We start from the raw sequence: 22,972 nt of genomic DNA on the forward strand, positions 1-22,972 counted from the left end.
GAAAGCTGTGACCGTTGAGTATTCAGAACTATTTCAGCTATACAATCAAGACGCACTCGACAAATCTATCGTCAGTTGCTATTGTCTGTAAGTGATTTCTTTCTGTAATTTAAGTCTCAAGCTAGTTGTAGTGATCATTTTGATCAATCATTACCTGTAATTATCCTCACTATATTCTTTTCTGTGGTATTATGCAGAATGAAGATTTATGAAATGAAAAAAGGTGGACGCTATGGCATTGGGTTCGTTGACCCAAATACCATTAATGAATACACATGGAAAATAGATCCATATCACGAAAAAAATGTAGAGGAAAGCATGCTACAGTTCTTCAAGGACCTCAAATACAATGAATATATACTACTTCCTTACAACTTTCAGTGAGCCACACTGTCTTGTACTACAAATTCTATTTTTCCCTACTAGCTAGCTACATGTTTTTGCTTACATATGCCCGCTTAATTAAGACATGCAAACGTGTGTGCATGCAGATTTCACTGGATCTTGTTAATCATTAAAGTTGATGAAGGAACAGTTGAAGTACTAGACTCACTACTTAAGAAAGCAAGTGACTACACCATCGTGAAGGGGATAGTCAACAGGTAATTTCAATCATTATTAACTATATCTCGGCCTATTTAATTAGTTCGTCATTTTTTGATAACAACTATTTCATAACCCATTTATTCATTTTCTTTGTCGGCGGGCAGGGCTTGGGCAAAGTTCATCAGGGCCACTCCAGGCCATGGAAACAAAATCTGAAATGGTATCGACCCAAGGTAAGTAATTAAGTAGTACTAGCTAGCTGCCATCTCTTTAATTATCATGCTTGATTAATTATTATCTGATCAAATTCCATTCTCGTAAAGGCCCTGAAGCAGGCGCCGGGGAATGATCTATGTGCATACTACGTTTGCGAGAACATTCGCATGATGGCGTCCGAAAGGAGCAAATCTCAAAGACAGGAGTGGGTACGATATCGATTGTCAGAATACTATTCACAATTTTTATACCATTATCGATATCTAGTCACACAACTAATACACATGCATATTGATCTCCTTCTTAACAGTTCAAAGAGGTGCGGGACAAGCTCCTAGCACAGGACCGCATAGAAGCAATTCAAGAGGAAATATCGGGATTTTTGCTCGACCAGGTCATAGATCCCAAAGGAGAATACTATTACCTGCTACCGCCCCCATGAACCACTTCCAATTGTTATCGTGTTCCGAAGGCACCAATTAGCTAGGCTAATGCCACTGGCTCCGAAGGCACCAATTAGGAGAAATTGATATATATATAATATATATATATATATATATATATATATATATATATATATATAGGAAAATGGAGTGTACTCTTAGGAAGTACGTACTCCCGCTCCTCATATACCACACAGATGAGTCTTTATACCTTTTTATTATTTTTAATATACTTCATTATTAATTATTAGATACCCCAAAATGAGTTTCATGAAAAAATTCATGTGAGTTTACATATTTTTAAATATTTACGTATATACTGATGTGTTTGTACGTGAAAAAGGTATATAACAAAATGTACGTCGCAGATGATATTTTTTCAACAAAACTCGTATTGAGGTATCTTAGAGTATTTAATGAAGTATATTAAGAATGGTAAAGAGGTATAATTAATGTATATATGAGGTATATTGAGGATGGGAGTACATACTCCCAGGAGTACAGAAATGGAGTCCTATACACACACACACACACACACATGTATACACAAATGTATATATATATATATATATATATATTATATAGGACTGGACTATTCTGTTACCAGTACCCCTTGCCCCTATAAGGGCCCGATCCATTTTGCAAAACCCGGTGCTGCACCCCCACCCGAAACACAGAGAAAGCCCACCCCACTTCCCACCATCTTTGCGAACCACCCCTTCTCGACGGCTCCGCCCCCTGCTCCCACACGCCGTCGGCCGCCGCTCCCCTGCTCCAACGCGTCGCCGCCCGCCGCCCCTGCTCCCATGCGTCGCCGCCTGCCGCCCCCTGCTCCCACGCGTCGCTGCCTGCCGCCTCCCTGCTCCCACGCACCGCCTGCGGCCTCCCCGCTTCCACTCGCTGTCGTCGCCTCCCTCCTCGCGCGCCGCCGCCTCCCTCCCCACGCGCCAGCGCTTTCTTCCCCGCGCTCCGCCGTCTTCCTCCCCGAGGTCCGGCCGCCTTCCCCCTTCCTCGAGGTCCCACGGCTGCACCACCACCTTCCCCCTTACCCGAGGTCCCACGGCCACCTTCCCCCTTCCTTTGTCAATGTTCATTTGTTTCTTGTTGTTTATGTGTTATGTACAACCATGGTTCCTTGCCATCCCCGCCGAGATAAAAAAATATTGACCTTTAGCAAGCACTGTTGCTCAATTTTCTAGGTTTAGTTCAATCCAATTTCTAGTTTTTGTTCACTCCTATTTTTAGATAGCATAGTGTGTGCTAAAAAATATCATTAGTTCATGTTTCAAAATTAGATATATCACCTAAAATAAGTTTCAAAAGAAAAATTATGTAAGTTCAATCTGTGTCCTGCTACAATTTTGCACTTCTTGTCGAGTCGTACTAGTACTAATGAATAACGAGTTACTGATATAAATATTACTGTTTGAAAAATGTAGGGGTTGAAGTAAACCCTCTCGATATAACTATTCGAATCAGTTCAACTTTATATTTGATTTTCAGTTCATCTTGTGTGTTACAGATCAGTTTCATGTACCTGTGTACTTGTGTGTTGTATTTTTGAATTGGAAGTTCAAGAAAAAATGATACAAGTTCAAAAAGAAAACATGATGGAGTTCATTTTTTAAAATTTTGGGACCATGGATGAAGCTCTTGGCACATTGTTGGACAATGATGCGTCAAACTTTGTCAAGGAACAACTATGATGCACCAACCGTCTGATTTCTTTTCTCCTAAACTTTGATCTGCCTCATGCTGACAGGCATGAGCACAAACCAGTCTCTCTCTCTGGGCATTTCTGCAAGATTATCTGATTACACTTTTAGTACAAATGCCCTTGACAAATGTAGTTCAGTTCTTGCTCCCATGGTTAAAAGCTGCAAGTTCAGTACACTGTTAGACAAGATTATCTGCCTAAACCTCTAGTTTAGTACACTTGACAAATGTAGTTTAGTACACTTTTAGACAAGATTATTTGCCTAAACATGCAAGTTCAACATTGGCATTATATTCAGTTCTTGTAGTACAAATGTCTCAGTATTCAGTGACATCTGAAAAATGATGTACACTGCTCTTGCATCTCCAATTGAATGTTGCTCAGCTTCCTCCCAATCCGCTCAATCTTGTCTTGCTCCAAAGCATGCTTTAGTTCAACAATAAGCTCCAGAAAAGTTCAGAGTTGAGAGTACTTTGCGCCACAGGTTGTCTCTTTTTATTCGTCAGTTTTGGGACGATGGGTCTTTTCAGACATGTAGCATATTTAAAATGTCCAAATAAATGATCATTTTTTGCCATTTCTACTCATTGCAGGTTAGGTACTGGCAATGACAACATTTAAAATAAAATGTTCCATCGACAAGTTCACACACTACTGTCCCAAACATTCTGACATTCTTTTCCGTATGCAAAAAATTGAATTTAGTTGAATTTCCCATGAAATTCGCTCTGCTGCACATCCGTCGTCGGATCCCATCGTCGGCGTCCCGTCGATGGCGGCCACGAGCGAGAGCACCCGTTTTTGGCAGGAGCGGCTCCATACCCCTGCTTCCCCTCCTCACCTCCACCTCGTTGTGGTCCGTTGCTGAGAAAAAGAACGACCTTGTACAGTTCCTATTGGTCGCCTTGCTACCCTGGGGTGTGAGCTCATCCACCAGGGGTGCTGGCAGCCGTCCAAGTGGAGCGTTGACGCCAGTACAAGTAGAATCGTGCGTTGCGGCCACCATCTTCACCAAGCATTCCACATCCGTCCAAGTCGGCCTTGTACAGTTTCTGAATTTTGCTTTGGTCTAGCAGTTCAACATGTATTCTACTTCAGTTCAGTATGTCATTTTAGTTTAGTACATCAGAGTATCATGTATGTCAGTTCAGTTCAGTGCGGAACATTAGAGATTCGACAGACATAATCATGTCTCACAAGTTCAAGTGTAGGTACAGAAGTTTTTCACCATAAAGAAATTGATTTGGAGTCTTCTTGACAAAACCTCATTGCTCATATTTGTTCCTATTTTTGTAGGTTCCAGCAAAACAAGATGCACAAGTTCATCTTTTGTATGCTTTTCAGTACATCTACTTCCCAATGGTGAGTCTGATTTCCTTTGTGTTTCCATCTTCATATAGCACAAACAAGTCCTTGTGGTTATGCTTGAGAATGAGCACCATACTGTCACTTGTTTAATCAATTTTGTAGAAAGTTCTCGGGGATTTTTTTATGTAAAGCTGCTGCTAACTTCATAATTATACAGATCATGCATTATATCCAATGAGGCATCAATTAAAGCAATTTCCAATATGGAGAGGCAAATATACAAGATTCCCAACTAATATATACTCCCTCTATAAACTAATAGATTCCCAACTAATAATTATATTTCTTTACGGAGGGAGTATTAATGCCCTGCTTACCACATTGCTTGTAGTTGTATCAGTTACCTGTCTTTTGGAGTTACATAACTAACAAATAATCAATAGGGATGACGCACCGTCACGACCGCTTACCGCCCCCACCCGCGGTTGCTTTCATCCTCCTGTGCGCGTATGCCACCACGGATGCTACAAATTCTTGTGTGGGTCACCGTTCCCTACTCCAGCATGTGTCACCAGCGTCGTGTTGTCCTTAGCCAGCCCCCATGGCTTGCCGCGATGGTGCCACCGTTCCCTACTCCGGCATGTGTCACAAGGTGGTCAGGCTAGCTCCAACCGGACATCTTTGTCTATACCGGCTTGGGACAGCTTCTAGGAAACTGCAGGTTAGAAGTTCATCTTCTGTCCCCCCCCCCCCAAAAAAAGAAAACTTTTTCTTCTAAAGTTTGAAGCGAATGGGCTAGGAAGCTTTATAAGAAATTGATTTGTTTCCGTATCAACATTCCATAGGAGAAGATGCATCATGGTAAAAGCTTTGTTCGGTGTGTGATCTAGAGTAGCATGTGACCCTCATGTTCCCTGAACATATTCAGGGTTTAAGTGATAAGTGGAAGTTTGCTTCTGAAAACTGGCATTGTTCAATATATACTGATCCATTTTCAATAGTGGGTATGTTTAAAAAACTATTGTTCACCATGTACTGAAAATGCCTTTAAAACGAAGAGTAAATAGCATCAATAAGTTCTACTACCTATATTACAAAAGTTCATTGACAAAAAAATATCAGTTCAACATGGTGCTTCAGTTAGATCACTGATGCTATTTACTTCAGAGTTTGTCTGTTGTTTCAACTTTCGTTTTAACCTTTTTGTTTCTAAACTCTCCATCTTTTATGTTTACTGATATTGGCATGATACTTGAATTCGGGACTAGAGTTCAAGTATTAATTCTAGGCAAGTTCAAAAAATAAACCGCAACAAGTTCTTGTTTATTTAGCAATATATATGTTGACTCTGCAAAAACTGAGTGGTTCAAATATGAAAGAAGAATGTAAAAGATGTTGCTCTCCTCTGCTTTCTCTCTCTCCCCCCCTCTCTCTCTCGCCTGATGTTGCTTCTCCTCTCAAATCTCTCTAACTCTATTAATTCATGGTGCCGCCTCATCTATGAGGTCCACATTCAGATGTGCTGCAAGTTCAATTGTTTCAGTTTGAGCGGGTGCACAAAACACAATGTTCTAGTCCGTACTATCCACATGTGCTGCAAGTTCAAGTGTTTCAGTTTGAACATTTGCTACCCTAGTCATTTGTTTGTTGCTAAAATGTCATAGTCGTACTTCTCATTCTTGCATGAAATTTTTCTATACCATCGTGTTTATTTCTAAATGTCATAGTCACTTTTTTTCCGTCAGGTGTTTGCGTAAATGCCTAAACAAAGATCTATTTTAGTTCAGTTCAAATTGTAGTTTTAGTTCAGTGCAAATCTTATTTTAAGTTGAGTACAATTTCTTATTTTAGCGTGGGCAATCCTTCAAATGTCTTGCCTTATATTACTGCTCATCCATCATATTGTTGCAAAAAGATTTGTTGCCCATGGCAACAGTAAACATTTTATTCATGAAAACTCGTGTCTTTATCTATTGGCTATTGGAAAATGTATTCTGGATTGTAGATCATATCTTTCTGTTCACTTTCTTGATGTCAGTATACAAAACAAAAAATATTACATCAAAGTGACAATGTTTAATCTCTTCTAGGTTAGTATAGGGTACATGTATACAACATTTAATCTGTAGTAGTAGTAGCAGTCTTGCTATGTAAGGGAGCAGTCGAACTCTAGTAATTTGTGAGAATATCTTGGATACATCAGTGCAGGAATAATACATTGTTAATTATTGCAGGTAGGTCAGACCTTAGAAGCCACTTGCAGCTGCACTTGCCGACACCCACGACGCGCCACCCCACCGGCCCGCACGGTGTGCCGTCCCATAGTCCACCGGGTGCGGCGGCCACCCGAGCTCCGCCTTGCGCGGCTGCTCCTGCTTTGCCTTCCAGGTGACTAGCGCTGCGTGGATGATCGTGTTATGGAACTGAACGATCTACCCAATCTGAACAGTAGGGAAGGTAGATCATGTACACTATGGTGCATCAAATTCCGCATCAATCTGAATAGTAGGGAGCGTGTTATGTCATTCATGTATGAAAAATGTGCGGTCGGTGTGGTGTATATGTCATTTTTGTACATGTATTATATGTGGAAAAATTTCCAGTCTATGATGATATGATTGCTACTTCAAAGAAGGTATACATGATAGTTTGATGTGCGTGCAAGAATGAACAAAATGGTTTTAACTAAAAACATTGATCAGTACAAATTAAAAACAATGGTCAGTTTGAAATAAAAGAAATGGCCAGTTTCAATTTAAAACCATAATTAGTTCGAATTAAAAAAGTGAATGATCAGTTTAAATTAGAGAGAATAATCAGTTTGGATTAAAAATTTGTTTTGAATTAAAGATAATAATTAGTTCAAATTAAAAACAATGACCAGTTCAAATTAACAACAATGATATGTTAAAATTAAAAACAAGAAAAATCGGTTCCAAAAAATAGAAACATAGAAGTCTGAATTAAAAATGATCAGTTCGGTGTTTTGAAAAGGTGTTAATGCAAAAATCCAATAAGTTAAACAAAATACATTTGAAACATTTGAAAAAAGATTTTTGCTCAATTCCGACAAACGTTTGAAAAGTAAAACCAAAAAAAATTGATGCATTCTTACCGCATTCAAAACTACAACTTAATCAATTAATGAATTTGAAAAAAAAGACCAACATAAAAATTCAATCAATTCAAAGGTATAAACCATGCAAGTTCGGACACGATGACACAGATGGTTTGAATGATAAAAAAAATTTGAAGGTAAAACCCGAAAACATTCAAGGACTACCGGGGCGTATCAAGGGGTTGGCGGTCTATCAGCTAGATGTCTGACTATAGAAAAGTTCAAACTTTTTTGGTAGAATAGCTCAAAGGTTCAGGAAAATGCCGTTAAAAAATTCAACTTGACAAAAGTTTTATTTTTATTCAAGATGTTGGCCCCCAACCCCCCCCCCCCCCCCCCCCCCTCACACCGACCCCATGGCCACATCCACGCAAAAAAGTTGAAATTTAGTGAAACAAATTGTAACATATTTTATTATTTAGAACAATGTGCTGCTAGATTATATTTGAGAGAAAAAACACAAAAAAGGATAAAAAAAACATGCATGGTACGAGTTGAGCTTCACTAATTAAAAAAAGCCCATACTGCCAGAAAAACTATAATAAAGAAAGCAACATGGTCAGTCTTCTTGGTCGACAGCCTTCCTCTGTCCAAATTTGCAATCTGACCAAATTTGCATAAAACTGTATCTATTCACTTAGTGATGACGTTCACTTTCTAATGAAATCTGAAGTTCGACTAGTTCCGTTTCTTCAAAAATCACAAGCCAACACGTACGCAAGGATTGATTCTGTTTGTTATAGCCGTGAAATAGCTCAGGTCACTGCACATGGATATTATATATGCTCTACATATGCGAGTTCAAACATCGATCCGCAATGACCCAAACTGGCTAGTGAGCCACGGCTTCCTCGGAATGTCGCCGCCGTGAATCGAAAAGTATGCGCCATGTCCCGCATCAAAACACCATCTCCCAGTGAGATTGCAGAGTCATGTGCATCGTATTTGCACGGCCACTGGTTACATGTCGTAGAAAACGGACGCAGGCTTCCATAGTGCATATGCCGCCGCCATGGATTCATGTCTGGATCGAACCTCTACGCCGGCACAAAAAACAACGCCAAAAGTATCCTCACACACTCAATTGAAGCTGTGCCCCACGAATTTGAGAATGATGCTCCATATAACAAGATAGACAACCCGGCCATGATAGCGGCGACGAGCTCCGACGAACTCCAGTTGACGAGCACAATCTTCGAATTGACTGCTATCCCGATTGAATCAGGGGGCCTGTGATTCCCGGGGATGGCCCTCAAGGCCCCTGTGCTATGGTGGACCAATACCAACTCCATGGGCGTCTGCGGGAGCACGGCGGCGGACCTAACGGCGGCAGACCTGACGATGACCTCAAGAAGCCAGACCTCGGTCCCCGCCTGACTGATGGATTGCCGGACCTGCGGAATCAGATGCAGGTCACCGCTGTGTCCTCCGCACCTACGGGAGCACGCCGGAGAACCACGGCGAGTGCGCCCCAGCACCTACCACAAACGCTTCCACGAGGAAAATTCATATAAGGTCGAAAAGAGCATAGTAGACCGTTCAAGTATAAACAAACGGTCAGTTCAAGAAGGATAACAGAATACGTGTAACAGAATAGCCCATAACGTGTACAATATGTAGTATCGTAAAATACCAGCAAACGGAAAATAATTAAATGGAAAACACAAAATTAAATGAAAAAGAAATCATAAACCCCCCCCCCCCCCAACATTTTAATACCGGTTGGTAACACCAACCGGTACTAAAGGGCTCCCTGCCCCCGAAGCTGGCTCGTGCTACGTAGTTGCCCTTTAGCACCGGTTCGTACTGAACCGGTACTAAAAAGGGGGGGGGGGTTAGTGCCTACACTTTAGCACCGGTTACCAAACCGGCACTAAAGGGCCTTACAAACCGGTGCTATTGCCCGGTTCTGCACTAGTGCCTATACTTTAGCACCGGTTACCAAACCGGCACTAAAGGGCCTTACAAACCGGTGCTATTGCCCGGTTCTGCACTAGTGGCCCCTCAGGCTTGGTGGGCTCAGTATCCTTGATGTGGCTAGTACTGTGATTAATCTTCGAGTCCATTGGTTCTCCAGTTAGGGCATATACGTATAGTGGTTGATAAGACATTTTTATGTTGAGCCCGTCATGTAATTAAAACAAGACAAAAAGTGATGTACAATGGGTAGTTTCCGAGTCTTATCTTCAATAACTAAATATCTTCTAAATATGTGGTGACACATATCGTTGCTAAGAGATCATATTTTAATTAAGATAAGGCGAGCATTTTCTTATCCAAATGATAAGTGCACACGTGTGGCATGAAGCAATCCGACGCTGACTTTTTTACAACTAAAATTGCCATTAAAAAAAAGTTGAAACTTGCCATCCAAAAAAAAAAGTTCCTGCTTCACAACTAAAGTTGTTATCTTCGTGTCACTAAACTTATCATAAAAAGCGTTCGGAGTTACCATGTGTTCATGCCACACATGTGGCATTTATCAGGGTCCTTTTTTATGATTTCCCTTTTCTCTGCATCATCATTTATTCTACAAGGCACGATTAAGCTAGCACCATTGTACATGCCCTTACTACTCAAGATTCTTTTATTTTTCTTCTCAACTTCTACCTAATTAAAAAAAAACAGTCGAGTGTCAACTTACAATCAACCATAGATAAATGCCAATTATCAAACACGTCAACTTCTGTAGTGGCTAAAGAAGAATAGATTACCTTTCCAGCAAAAAGAAAAGAAGAGCTTACCCATCAGGAGCTATCTTAGTTCAGTTTTTCCGCATCGATCTGTTCTCACATTCTTCTTCAACAAGATGCACGCTTGTGCTGCAATGCATTATATCAAGAAAGGGACACTAACAGAAAGTCTAGACAGAGCAGTTTCAGGACCAAGACCAGTCTTCAAGGTCAATGACCAGTTAAAGTTGTATGGAAGGCGCTCTGCCCTTTTTGGTGTTCCGATCACCTGCATGCACACTAGTACAGACTTCGTGAATAAGTATCCTAGCGTTGACTCTCATGGTGAAGCGTCCAAGATTATAATACAATATAACAACGAACTCCGTTAGTGGAGTGGTTTTAAAAATCAGAGCTTTGTAGGAGTGGTAGAGGTTAGTGTGGCAGTGTTTAGTTTGGTTTCAGCACCTCAGCAGATATCTTCTTCCCACCGGAATTATCCCTAGTATAATAATATGCTAGGTCCGATCATGCCTAATCTTATTACATGGTATGTGTGGTCAGCTATCTTAAGTTAAGTTAATGATCAGTATTTGATGAAAAACAAGGAGGAGGAGGAGGAGGAGGAGAAAAATATCACGCCTAATCTGCCTAATCTTAAAGTTTAGAAAGTGAAGTGATCAAACTTTATTTTAAATTAGAGATTGTTAGACCTTTTCTATGACAATTGTGAACTTCAATGGTTGCAGTTATGATCTTTGTATACTACTGTAGTTATCTCCTTTGTATCAAGTATTGTGACTCTTACCCCTCGCGTCGCTCCTAGCTAGGGCGACCCAGGGGCCCAACCCTAGCACCGCTGAAGTCCTTTGATCTTGGTGTCCTCCCTACCATCGCTGCCGTCGGCCTAGGCCGTGGTGGCGGCGGGCCCAACGCCGAAGGGCCTGGGCGGGTGGTCACGTCGGTCTCCCCTTGATGTGGCTGGGGGTGTCATGCGAGGAAGTGGAGTGTGGCGGCCAGGGCTGTGTTATCTAGTCGGGCAGCGACAATTGTCGCTTCCACGGTCGTGGGTGACCGGGATCATGTTCTCATGCGTGCTTTCGAGCGATGGTTGGTGGTCGTGGCCGTGGATCTGACCCCATCCAGATCCATCGTGGTGTGGCTCTTGGCCGACCGACGGCGTGTGGAGGGGCCAGTTAGGGGTGGCTCGAGGTCCTCGGCCTGCATTCCGGCGGCTGCGTATGTCTTCATGGCATGGCTCCATGTGAATGAGTTAGCTACAGGGACAGGGTGGCACGACTGTCAATGAAAATCATGCTGACTTTGGTCATGGCGAACGTTGGAGGCATCTTTGACGTCGTTTTCTGGTCGAGGCATTGTTGTTGCAGTCTGCGTCATCTTGCTCGGGCTGCTCCGGGGGAAGCCCTAGATCTGGGTCTTCCGGATCGGACGGTGACGACGCCTTTCGTGTCATTCTCCTTCCTGGAGGCATCGTTTTGGAGCAGGTGCTGGCTAGAGGGGCCAAGAGGTGGAGCGGTGTTGCATCTACCACATCGACAACGGCAGGTCTCGGCGATGGAGGTGTGTTGATGGGTGCACATGGTATGGTGGCGTTGTTTGACATCATGGTGGTGTCGACAATAGAATGGTCTGCCAAGGTCAATGCATTGATCCCTCCTGAAGATAGGACGACCGAAGATAGCAGCGTCAGATTTTAAATCGCGTGCAAGTGATGCGTGCTGAGCGTCTGCTAGACCGGTTGATGTTTTTGGCTCGCCGTTGGGCGGCTTGGTGAGGCCACCAGATTAGATGGTATAGCGTTGGTGCGAGGTCAGGACACTTCATCAACTTGTGGGTATAGCAACAGAGGTCAACAAATGTATGATTTTGAGTTGATCCATGTATTTATTTTGTTAGGCTTTATTTTATGGAATAATATACTAAAAATAGTTATGTGCATTCTTGGATGGATGTAGAGGTCGGGGATCCAACCTCCTTTTAAAAAAAAGTTGTCAGCTTTATAATAACTGGTCAAACCAGATGAGCTTTTTTTTACAGCGGAAACGAGCTTGGCTGGTGAGTGTTGCTCTGGTAGATTCTTTACAAAACTGCCATGGCAGTTCGTTTAGATCTGCAGATTTATTTGTCCAAAACTGCCACCGCCTGATCCTGATTAGACCAGTGTTTTTAAATACTAGAAGAAGAGATTCTATTTGAGCTGAAGTTCAATATAAAAAGAATTTTCTTTTCTTTTGTTAAACAAGGAAAAAAAACACTAGTGACACTGACAAGTACTAATGGGTACGGCACCGAATTTCATGTTACTGGTTGCTTCATCGTAGCCGTGAAATCTGGGTGGGACCTCTCGAGCCTCGTCATGCACCCGTTCCATTTGATCACCGTTACTTTAACCCAAAACGGCGCTAAATAAGATTTTATCGTCAATTCTCCGAGGGTCATGGCCGAACATTTTATTAAGAAAAGAGAGAGCACTACATTATTGGTTTCATCTGTACATATTAACTTCTCCTTTTTACCCTCTTTTTTTTTTCTCATTTCCTACTCGGATGGCAAAGCTTTTGCTTTGCAGCATGGGAGGATCGCCTTACTGATCCCAGTGACTACGACGACGACGGCCGCCTGAGGCGCACAGGTGAGGAAGCGGCCGGTGCGCTCGCGTAGCTTTCGTGGTTGCAGTAAATCGTTAGAGCATCTTCAGCCGTTGGTTTTTCAGAAGGCGTTAAAAATCGCCCTCTCGGACATGATGGCTCCTAGTCGCGGCGCCTACGAGTTATTTAAAAACCATAAACAAACGCAAATTCATCCAAACATCGGTGACTTCATATATATTTAAAATATTTGAAAAAAAAGAAAAAGAAAACGCTACTCACCGCGGCCCGCCGTCGCCCTCGCCCCTCCTCGCCGCCCACCGCTCTTGAAGCTCTACATGCCGAGGAGCCTGTAGAACCACATGTAGTCGCCGCCGCCGTCATCGTCGTCGTCGTCGCCTCCTCCGCGGCCGCCGTCCCTGCTGCACCCCTCTCCAGGTTGGCGCGGCGGGTTGGACGGTCCGGGGACGTCCTCGTCCTTGTCGCTGTCGAGGATCACCACGTGTGCTCGTCCTCGCGCCCATGCTTGCGGGCGGCTATCTCCTTCAAGGCTCGGCACTGCCGGACCATCTCGTCACGGAGGTAGTCGTCCCACGCCCACTTTAGGGCCTCCTCGTCGGAGAAGCCGCGCCGGACTATGGCCTCATACTCCGCGGGGAGGCTGGGCTCCGCCTTCGGCCTGACGAGGACGAGGCAGCCAGAGGTGGGGGAGGAGTCGGCGATGCAGACGCCGGAGCTGCAGGTGTGGTGGCTGACCAGCGTGCCTGGGGCTCCGGCTTGATGGAGCGGAGGCAGGGAGAGCCGGTCGAGTGGCCGTACGAGCAGGAGGACGCCCCCGGGTCCATGCGCCTCGGCGTCCACGAGCTCCCATGCCGACGGGAGAAGGACGGGGGAGCGGGGTACTCCAGCCTGGGCGTGTTGCCGCCCTCGATGTACTCGAGGACGGCCTCCAGCGTGCGGCCGGGCACGCCCCACCATCGGCGGCGGCCTTCGGAGTTGAGCCTCCCAAAGGGCACGACGTCATTGGTGGCCTCGAGCTGCTCGGCGTGGCGGCGGCGGAAGTAGGGCTCCCACAGCGGGCTGTCGGGGACGTACCGTGGGCCTTCCCTCGCCGCCTGCGGCAGAGAGGCGCGGATACGCGCAATCTCCGCACGCCGCGCCGCTCCGGTGGGCGGTGGGGGCACCGGGACCCCGCCGGCGCTGATCCTCCATGCCCCGGGCACTCGCATGTTCGGCGGGACCGGGTACTTGGCTTCATAGAGGAGCCGAGCTTCGTCCTCGTGGAGGTGCCAGCGGCCGAAGCCGTTCGCCACCGCGCCGTCTCCTGGGAAGCGCTCGGCCATGGTTGAACTGGAACGGCGAGAGGAGAGGGAGGGACGGGGGAGGAGCAAGGCGTCGGCGGTGGAGAGTCTGTGCGTCACCAACGCGCTGGGGGCGGCTTATATAGGCGGAGGCACCGCGCGTCTGCGTGGCCGTGTTACGCGTGGCAGGCGAGGGACGCGCGTCGTCCGGTCTTCACTGCGCCGCCCGTGAGGCATCAATGGAGGAGGATGACCGGTGCGGCAACTTTGGCATTGATTCGCCGCGGGAACCGAGGCGATGAGGATGACGAAGCAGCGAGAAGAGCCGAGTCGCTGCCAAGGAGGGCCCGTCGACTTCCGCGCAAAAAACGATTCGGCCGGTGCCCCCAGCGCGTCGGGTTCGGCCTGGGTCCGCTGGCGCCAATTTCGGCCCGAGCCGGCAATAAAAGGGCCTTTGGGGCGCGACTAGGCCGATTTTTCGGCGCCGGCGGCCAAAATATCGCCTCGGAGCCCTTGTTGGGGGCGCGGCTGGAGATGCTCTTAGCTTCTGTGGTGTTGCAGGGACGGTATGGACAGTCAGCGCGCACATTGTCACCGTAGTGATCGATGGGGGTTGGCCTATAAGACCCCCCCCCAAGGAGTCCTCCATGCAGGGAGACGACTCTTAGCTTATCACACACACATACGCACTCATAGGAGAGGTAGAATGGTGAGCTAGCTCCTTCTTCCTCCTCCATCCAACAGCTCGAGGAGCACCATTGTAGCCATTGTGCATATCATACCATTTTGGCAAGACTAGGGGTGTTACCTTCCCGATGGGTCCCGAACCTGGGTTCGTCTTTAGTCTCGTTCTTGGGCGTGCCAACCTCGCTGTCGGAACCCATCGGCGTCCTCATGCAGCCCCCCACTTTTAGCCATCTCATGGCATCTACCGTGATTTCACCACGATACGCGGGGCGATGTGCAGATGCTGCTGATGACGCCGACATCCGTCGGGAGGAAGTAGCGGCGGAGCAGGTTCATGTGCCAGGACCCCTCCCCATCCAAGAGCTCCACCACCCTCCTTTCGCGGCACGTACCCTGTGGTGATATGAGCTGTCGTGATGGCTCTCTAGGCAGCCACCGGTCCTGCCAAATGCGGATGTCCCGCCCGAGTTGCCTGCCAAGTCGAGGTCATGCTGAATCGCCTACCAAGTCGGAGAAGCATTTCCAGAGAAGACCATGTCTTCGAGACGCCCGTCATGATAGTACCATGCCTTGAGGACCTGCGTACATAAACTGGTGAGATTAGTTAGCAGACGCCAGGCCTGTCTCTCTAGGAGCGCCCGGTTGAAAAGTCGGAAACCTGTGGATCCCAAACCACCCATGCTTTTCTGGGCTTGTATCTTCAGCCATGCATGCTAGCCAATGTGTTCTTCGCTTGCCTTCCGATGCCCCTCATCAAAAGTTCCGGGCCATTCTATTCAGATCATCACAGACTGGCATAGATAACTTGAAAACACCCATAATATACATAGGGATGGCCTGAGCTACCGCCTTGATCATAGTCTCCTTGCCATCCAAAGAAAGGGTATCGCCCCACGTAATAATCCGCTTCAATAGCTGAGATTGCAAATTCTGAAATTTACCTCACGTCATACAACCCTCGGGCGTTGGGAGGCCTAGGTACTATTCTTCAAAAGTAATTGTATCAATATTGAGAGTTGCTCTCACCACGTCTTGCTTCTCCACTGGACAAGAAATGAGAAAGAGGGCACTACATTTGGCTGGATTAATATATTGTCCAGTGGCATCTGCATATGTGTTTAGCACTTCCTGAATCTTCTTTGCTTGACCTTCCTTCGCCTTGAAAAATAGCAAGACATCATCTGCAAACAATAAGTGAAACACGTCAGATGCTCTTCAGCATATTTTCGGCGGGGTATAATCCAGTCCACCCACCGACGAGCGTAGCCCATCTCATGTCAAAGGTTGATTCATCGTAGCCGTGAAACCTGGGTGGGTCCTATCGAGCCTCGTCATGCACCAGTTCAGTTTGATTACCTCATGGTTTTCTTTAACCCAAAATGGCGTAAAAGAGGATTTTTATCATCAATTCTCCAGCGGTTGATGGCTGAAGCTTTTATTAAGAAAGAGAGAGCACTACCGAAAATTTACAGGGGTAAGCATTTGCTCAGCCGTGCTCGGTCGTGTGATTTCTTCGTGATCCACAAAGTCATTGGATTTCGCGAGGATACATCAAGTTCTAAGTCTTAGTTTTTGAAACCTGTGATTTTTGTCGTTCTTTTTATCAAGTTTCAGTTTCAGTAGATGAAACTTAGTGAAATTTTGAAAACTCATCAAAATGTATTCAAAATAGGTCTCATTTGAAAGCCTTTGTCACAAGAAACACCAATATGAAAACAAAAATTAATTTGGATATTTGGTTCAAAAGATACGAAAGATTAAAAATAATAAAAAAAGCCAAAAGAAAAATAGGGTCGATGCCCCCCCGCCCGGCGCAAGACACAAATCCCCTCTCGGAACAGTACATGATTAATTTTGTTTGTACAGTACGTATTAATTTCTCCTCCTCTCAGAGAGTGTTTGTTTACAGGGACTTATTGGTTTAGGGATTTAAAAAAGTCCTCACATCTAAACCAAACAGGAGGGACTTATAAGGACTTAAAGTGACCATTTGGGACTTATGAAATAAGACTCTCAAGGAGTCTTATAAGGACTTATAGTTGTAATATGGTCTTATAGGGACTTATAAGTCTCAGGAACCAAACAGGTAGGAACTTTTTAAGGACTTGAGACTTATAAGAGGGTGTTTGTTTCTAGGGACTTTTTTGTGTAGGGACTAGAAAAAGTCTCTCTTAGAGACTTTTTTACCAAACGGGAGGGACTTTTTAGGGACTAAATTAGGCATTTGGGACTAAATGAAGAAGACTCTCAAGGAGAGTCTTTTTGGGACTTTTTGGAACTTTTCCAACAATGCCCCTCTATGCACCCATTGGCCCGCCACCCTGTGGTGTTGTTTGATTGTTATTTTTCTATATACTAAAGGCAACATGGTCATTTAATAACCTCTAGAAAGGGACTAGAGATTTTTTAGTCTCTGGAAACAAACAAGGATGGACTTTTTAGAGACTAGGGACTTTTTAGTTGGGACTAGAAAAAGTCTTAAGACTAGAGAACCAAACACCACCTAATTTGGGACTAAAAAAATCCTAGGACTTATGAACCAAACAGGACCTCAGTCGGTTAGCAAAGTTTCTGCCTTTGTTTAAAAAAAACCTACTATAAAACCAAAGTAATCGACGTCTACACAGAAAGAACAAGTAGACAAGTGTTACTCTGCCTCGCTCGCGCGCTCTTTGCAGCAATGGAGGATCCCCGCACCGATCCCAGGGACTACGACGACGACGGCCGCCTGAAGCGCAGCGGTGAGGAAGCGGCTGGCCACATGGCCTTACCGGCCGGTGTGCGTTCGCGTAGCTATCGTGGTTGCAGCAAATCGTCTGATTCTGTGGTGTTGCAGGGACGGTATGGACGGCCAGCGCGCACATCATCACGGCCGTGATCGGGTCAGGCCTGCTGGCGCTGCCGTGGGCATCCGCGCAGCTCGGCTGGATGGTCTACCCGGTCATGGTGCTGCTCTTCGTCTGCATCATCTGCTACACCTCCGCGCTGCTCTCCGACTGCTACCGGTCCAGCGACCCGAGCCACGGCGAGCGCAACTGCACATACATGGACTCCGTCAAGGCCAGCCTAGGTACGTGTTCCCTAACTCCTGCGTCGATGGCGGCAGCTCTGCCCATGTCTTCTTCAACTTTACACGTCTTAATTAGCATACTCATGTCTACTTTGCCATTTCGCCCATGGATGAATCAAACAGGATGCGCAGATGTTGGGATATGCCAGTTTCTGTATACTCCAACATCTTCGGGGTGGCCATCGTGTATACCGTAGCCGCCTCCATGAGCATGTTGGCAATCCAGAGGGTTAACAATGATCTACTACATCTATAGCAGCAACCATCTTTTGACATCAACTGTGATGTCGCCACCATGTTCCGCGACCCAGCAGCTATACATAGCATGGTCTTGACGTGAGGTGCCACCCAAGAGAAGACCATACTCGCACAACGGACAGTCAAGCCATGAAAAGAGCTGGTCACCACCAATAGTTCCAACAACGAAGGTGCTCGTCACACTTTGCAACGGAGATCGAAGAGGGAGGTCACCGACACCGTCAAATGACTCAAATCCCAATTCGGCTCCTCCTTCACGGACGATGGTAGGATGAAAGGGGGAAGGGTAAAATGCGTCACCGCATCAGCCCAGTCGGTCGTGGCCGCGCCCTTCGTCTTCTTCAGCCGCGATGAGTCCGTCAACAATGGATCCGACGACGGTTGCTTCATGCCGCTGCCGCCGTGAGGCTTCAGCTGGCACTTGTTCTTCCGAGCGACGACATGGTCCGTCCCATCCCCTCTGTCCATAGCAGCGGGTTGTGGGGACACAAAAACGGCACGGTGGGTAGGGGGTTTGGTGGCAGCCACGAGGGCAGCAACCACTGAAGGAGGTGCCGCGGGTGTGGCAGTAGTGGCGGCGACGACGGTGGGGTCGGCCGTCGTGTTGGAGATGCTGTCAAGAGCGGTCTGGTGGCCGGCAGCGGTCGTGCACGGGAGGAAGGTGGGTAGCGGTCACGCGCCGGAAAGTTCAATGTGGCGGTTGAGCAATCGCGCGTTGTGTTTTTTTTGCTGGCTTCGGTGTGTATATTTTCAACCCAAGTGGATGTAATTTAGGACTGCCCACAAAACAGTTCAACAAAATTTACGGACAGCACAGTTGTTGGAGCTATTTTTTGGTTGAAAAGACCTAAAAAGAAATTATTTTGGCTGTTGACCTAGTGTAGGGCTGATATTGTATGCCCACCAAAAAAAAGGGCGGATGCTGTAGATTCTCTGAACAGGGAGGGGGCTCTACAGCGACCCAAAGTTAGTGCTAGCCGAGTGGCTTCTTGGTTAAGAAACTCTGTTAGTGGACTAGTTTAAAAAAATTAGAGCTTTTGTAGGAGTGATAGGGGTCCCCGTGGACGTGCTTTCACCCACCACAGGAATTATCCTTCCCTATATTATGCTAGGTCACGATCGATGCCTAACCCTCAAGTTTGGAAACTGACGTGGTTAAATTTTATTTTTAAACTAAGTTACCTTATTACTAGACCATTTTATGAGTATTGCATTGAGTGTTGTGATCTTGCAGTTATGATTATTAGACATTTTATTGATATGAATATATCAAACAAACGAGTTTTTTGTTTACAACGGAAATGAACTTGACTGTTGAGTGTTGCTCCATCTAGACTCTTGTTGTTCTAAGCACGGAACACAATTTGTGCCAATAGTAGTCATTTTAAGAAACTAGATAATTGTTTTTGCATTATAATAGAGGTATAAATATTTTACATGCAATCATCATGATTGATTAACCAATTGAATCATTTAAAAAATGACGTGGACTAGTTGAGGTGGTTCTAAAGGAAAGCCATTGCAAAAATGTCAGCAAAACCAAAAACTGATGAGGTGGGATGAGAAGGGAGGACGAAAAAAAAAAGATAGACTAATGTTACATGTCTTTTATAGCAAAATAGCTAGCATCCACTAACTTATTCTGGAGTACTTGCATCTATGTTGTCTTACTAAATTACCTGGATCATCTTAGTTGGCTTTAATCCTGATGAAGGAAATATGCCCTAGAGGCAATAATAAAGTTATTATTTATTTCCTTATTTCATGATAAGTGTTTATTATTCATGCTAGAATTGTATTAACCGGAAACATAATACATGTGTGAATACATAGACAAACAGAGTGTCACTAGTATGCCTCTACTTGACTAGCTCATTAATCAAAGATGGTTATGTTTCCTAACCATGGATAAAGAGTTGTTATTTGATTAACGGGATCACATCATTAGTTGAATGATCTGATTGACATGACCCATTCCATTAACTTAGCACCCGATCGTTTAGTATGTTGCTATGCTTTCTTCATGACTTATACATGTTCCTATGACTATGAGATTATGTAACTCCCATGTGCCGGAGGAACACTTTGTGTGCTACCAAACGTCACAACGTAACTGGGTGATTATAAAGGTGCTCTACGGGTGTCTCCAAAGGTACATGTTGGGTTGACGTATTTCGAGATTAGCATTTGTCACTCCGATCGTCGGAGAGGTATCTCTGGGCCCTCTCGGTAATGCACATCACTTAAGCCTTGCAAGCATTGCAACTAATGAGTTAGTTGCGGGATGATGTATTACGGAACGAGTAAAGAGACTTGCCGGTAACGAGATTGAACTAGGTATTGGATACCGACGATCGAATCTCGGGCAAGTAACATACCGATGACAAAGGGAACAACGTATGTTGTTATGCGGTCTGACCGATAAAAGATCTTTGTAGAATATGTAGGAACCAATATGAGCATCCAGGTTCCGCTATTGGTTATTGACCGGAGACGTGTCTAGGTCATGTCTACATTGTTCTCGAACCCGTAGGGTCCGCACGCTTAAGGTTACGATGACAGTTATATTATGAGTTTATGCATTTTGATGTACCGAACTTTGTTCGGAGTCCCGGATGTGATCACGGACATGACGAGGAGTCTCGAAATGGTCGAGACATAAAGATTGATATATTGGAAGCCTATATTTGGATATTGGAAGTGTTCCGGGTGAAATCGGGATTTTACCGGAAAACCGGGAGGTTACCGAAACCCCCCGGGAGGTACATGGGCCTTAATGGGCCTTAGTGGAAGAAGAGGAGAGGCGGCCAGGGCTGGGCCGCGCGCCCCTCCCCCCCTAGTCCGAATAGGACAAGGAGAGAGGGGGCCGGCGCCCCCCTCCTTCTCTCTCTCTCTGTTCCCACCTCGCAAATCCTATTCCAACTAGGATTGGGGGGGGGGAGTCCTACTCCCGGAGGGAGTAGGACTCCTCCTGGCGCGCCCTATGATGGCCGGCCGGCCTCCCCCTCTTGAACCTTTATATACGGAGGCAGGGGCACCCCTAGAGACACAAGTTGATCCACGTGATCATATTCTTAACCGTGTGCGGTGCCCCCTTCCACCATAATCCTCGATAATATTGTAGCGGTGCTTAGGCGAAGCCCTGCGACGGTAGTACATCAAGATCGTCACCACGCCGTCGTGCTGACGGAACTCTTCCCCGACACTTTGCTGGATCGGAGTCCGGGGATCGTCATCGAGCTGAACGTGTGCTAGAACTCGGAGGTACCGTAGTTTCGGTGCTTGATCGGTCGGGCCGTGGAGACGTACTACTACATCAACCAAACGCTTCCGTTGTCGATCTACAAGGGTACGTAGATCACACTCTCCCCTCTCGTTGCTATGCATCACCATGATCTTGCGTGTGCGTAGATAATTTTTTGAAATTACTACGTTCCCCAACAGTGGCATCCGAGCCTAGGTTTTTATATGTTGATGTTATATGCACGAGTAGAACACAAGTGAGTTGTGGGCGATATAAGTCATACTGCTTACCAGCATGTCATACTTTGGTTCGGCGGCATTGTTGGACGAAGCGGCCCGGACCGACATTACGCGTACGCTTACGCGAGACCGGTTCTCCCGACGTGCTTTGCACATAGGTGGCTTGCGGGTGACAGTTTCTCCAATTTTAGTTGAACCGAGTGTGGCTACGCCCGGTCCTTGCGAAGGTTAAAAGAGCACCAACTTGACAAACTATTGTTGTGGTTTTGATGCGTAGGTAAGATTGGTTCTTGCTTAAGCCCGTAGCAGCCACGTAAAACTTGCAACAACAAAGTAGAGGACGTCTAACTTGTTTTTGCAGGGCATGTTGTGATCTGATATGGTCAAGACATGATGCTAAATTTTATTGTATGAGATGATCATGTTTTGTAACCGAGTTATCGGCAACTGGCAGGAGCCATATGGTTGTCGCTTTATTGTATGCAATACAATCGCGCTGTAATGCTTTACTTTATCACTAAGCGGTAGCGATAGTCGTGGAAGCATAAGATTGGCGAGACGACAACGATGCTACGATGGAGATCAAGGTGTCGCACCGGTGACGATGGTGATCATGACGGTGCTTCGGAGATGGAGATCACAGGCACAAGATGATGATGGCCATATCATATCACTTATATTGATTGCATGTGATGTTTATCTTTTATGCATCTTATCTTGCTTTGATTGACGCTAGCATTATAAGATGATCTCTCACTAAATTATCAAGATAAAAGTGTTCTACCTAAGTATGCACCATTGCCAAAGTTCGTCGTGCAAGCCAGTTTTGCACACGCAGAATACTCAGGTTAAACTTGACGAGCCTAGCATATGCAGATATGGCCTCAGAACACTGAGATCGAAAGATCGAGCGTGAATCATATAGTAGATATGATCAACATAGCGATGTTCACCATTGAAAACTACTCCATTTCACGTGATGATCGGTTATGGTTTAGTTGATTTGGATCACGTGATCACTTAGAGGATTAGAGGGATGTCTATCTAAGTGGGAGTTCTTTAAGTAATTTGATTAATTGAACTTAAATTTATCATGAACTTAGTCCTGGTAGTATTTTGCAAATTATGTTGTAGATCAATAGCTCGCGTTGTTGCTTCCCTGTGTTTATTTTGATATGTTCCTATAGAAAATTGTGTTGAAAAATGTTAGTAGCAATGATGCGGATTGGATCCGTGATCTGAGGTTTATCCTCATTGCTGCACAGAAGAATTATGTTCTTGATGCACCGCTAGGTGACAGACCTATTGCAGGGGCAGATGCAGACGTTATGAACGTTTGGCTAGCTCAATATGATGACTACTTGATAGTTTAGTGCACCATGCTTAACGGCTTAGAATCGGTACTTCAAAGACGTTTTGAACGTCATGGAACATATGAGATGTTCCAGGAGTTGAAGTTAATATTTCAAGCAAATACCCGAGTTGAGAGATATGAAGTTTCCAACAAGTTCTATAGCTAAAAAGATGGAGGAGAATCGCTCAAC

The 22,972-nt window shown here is 45.4% G+C and overlaps 1 protein-coding gene across 1 annotated transcript; it reads left to right on the forward strand.

The window, feature by feature from the left end:
• The first annotated feature begins 17,259 nt into the window (after positions 1-17,259).
• On the forward strand, positions 17,260-18,828 carry LOC125542619 (amino acid permease 4-like). Its single transcript, XM_048705708.1, has 3 exons — positions 17,260-17,358; positions 17,454-17,687; positions 17,811-18,828. Exons 1-3 carry the CDS (start codon positions 17,298-17,300, stop codon positions 17,882-17,884), a joined length of 369 nt encoding a protein of 122 aa, XP_048561665.1. The 5' UTR covers positions 17,260-17,297; the 3' UTR covers positions 17,885-18,828.
• The last annotated feature ends 4,144 nt before the right edge of the window (positions 18,829-22,972 follow it).

Source organism: Triticum urartu, chromosome 3, assembly GCF_003073215.2.
Source record: "Triticum urartu cultivar G1812 chromosome 3, Tu2.1, whole genome shotgun sequence".
Lineage (NCBI taxonomy): Eukaryota > Viridiplantae > Streptophyta > Magnoliopsida > Poales > Poaceae > Triticum > Triticum urartu.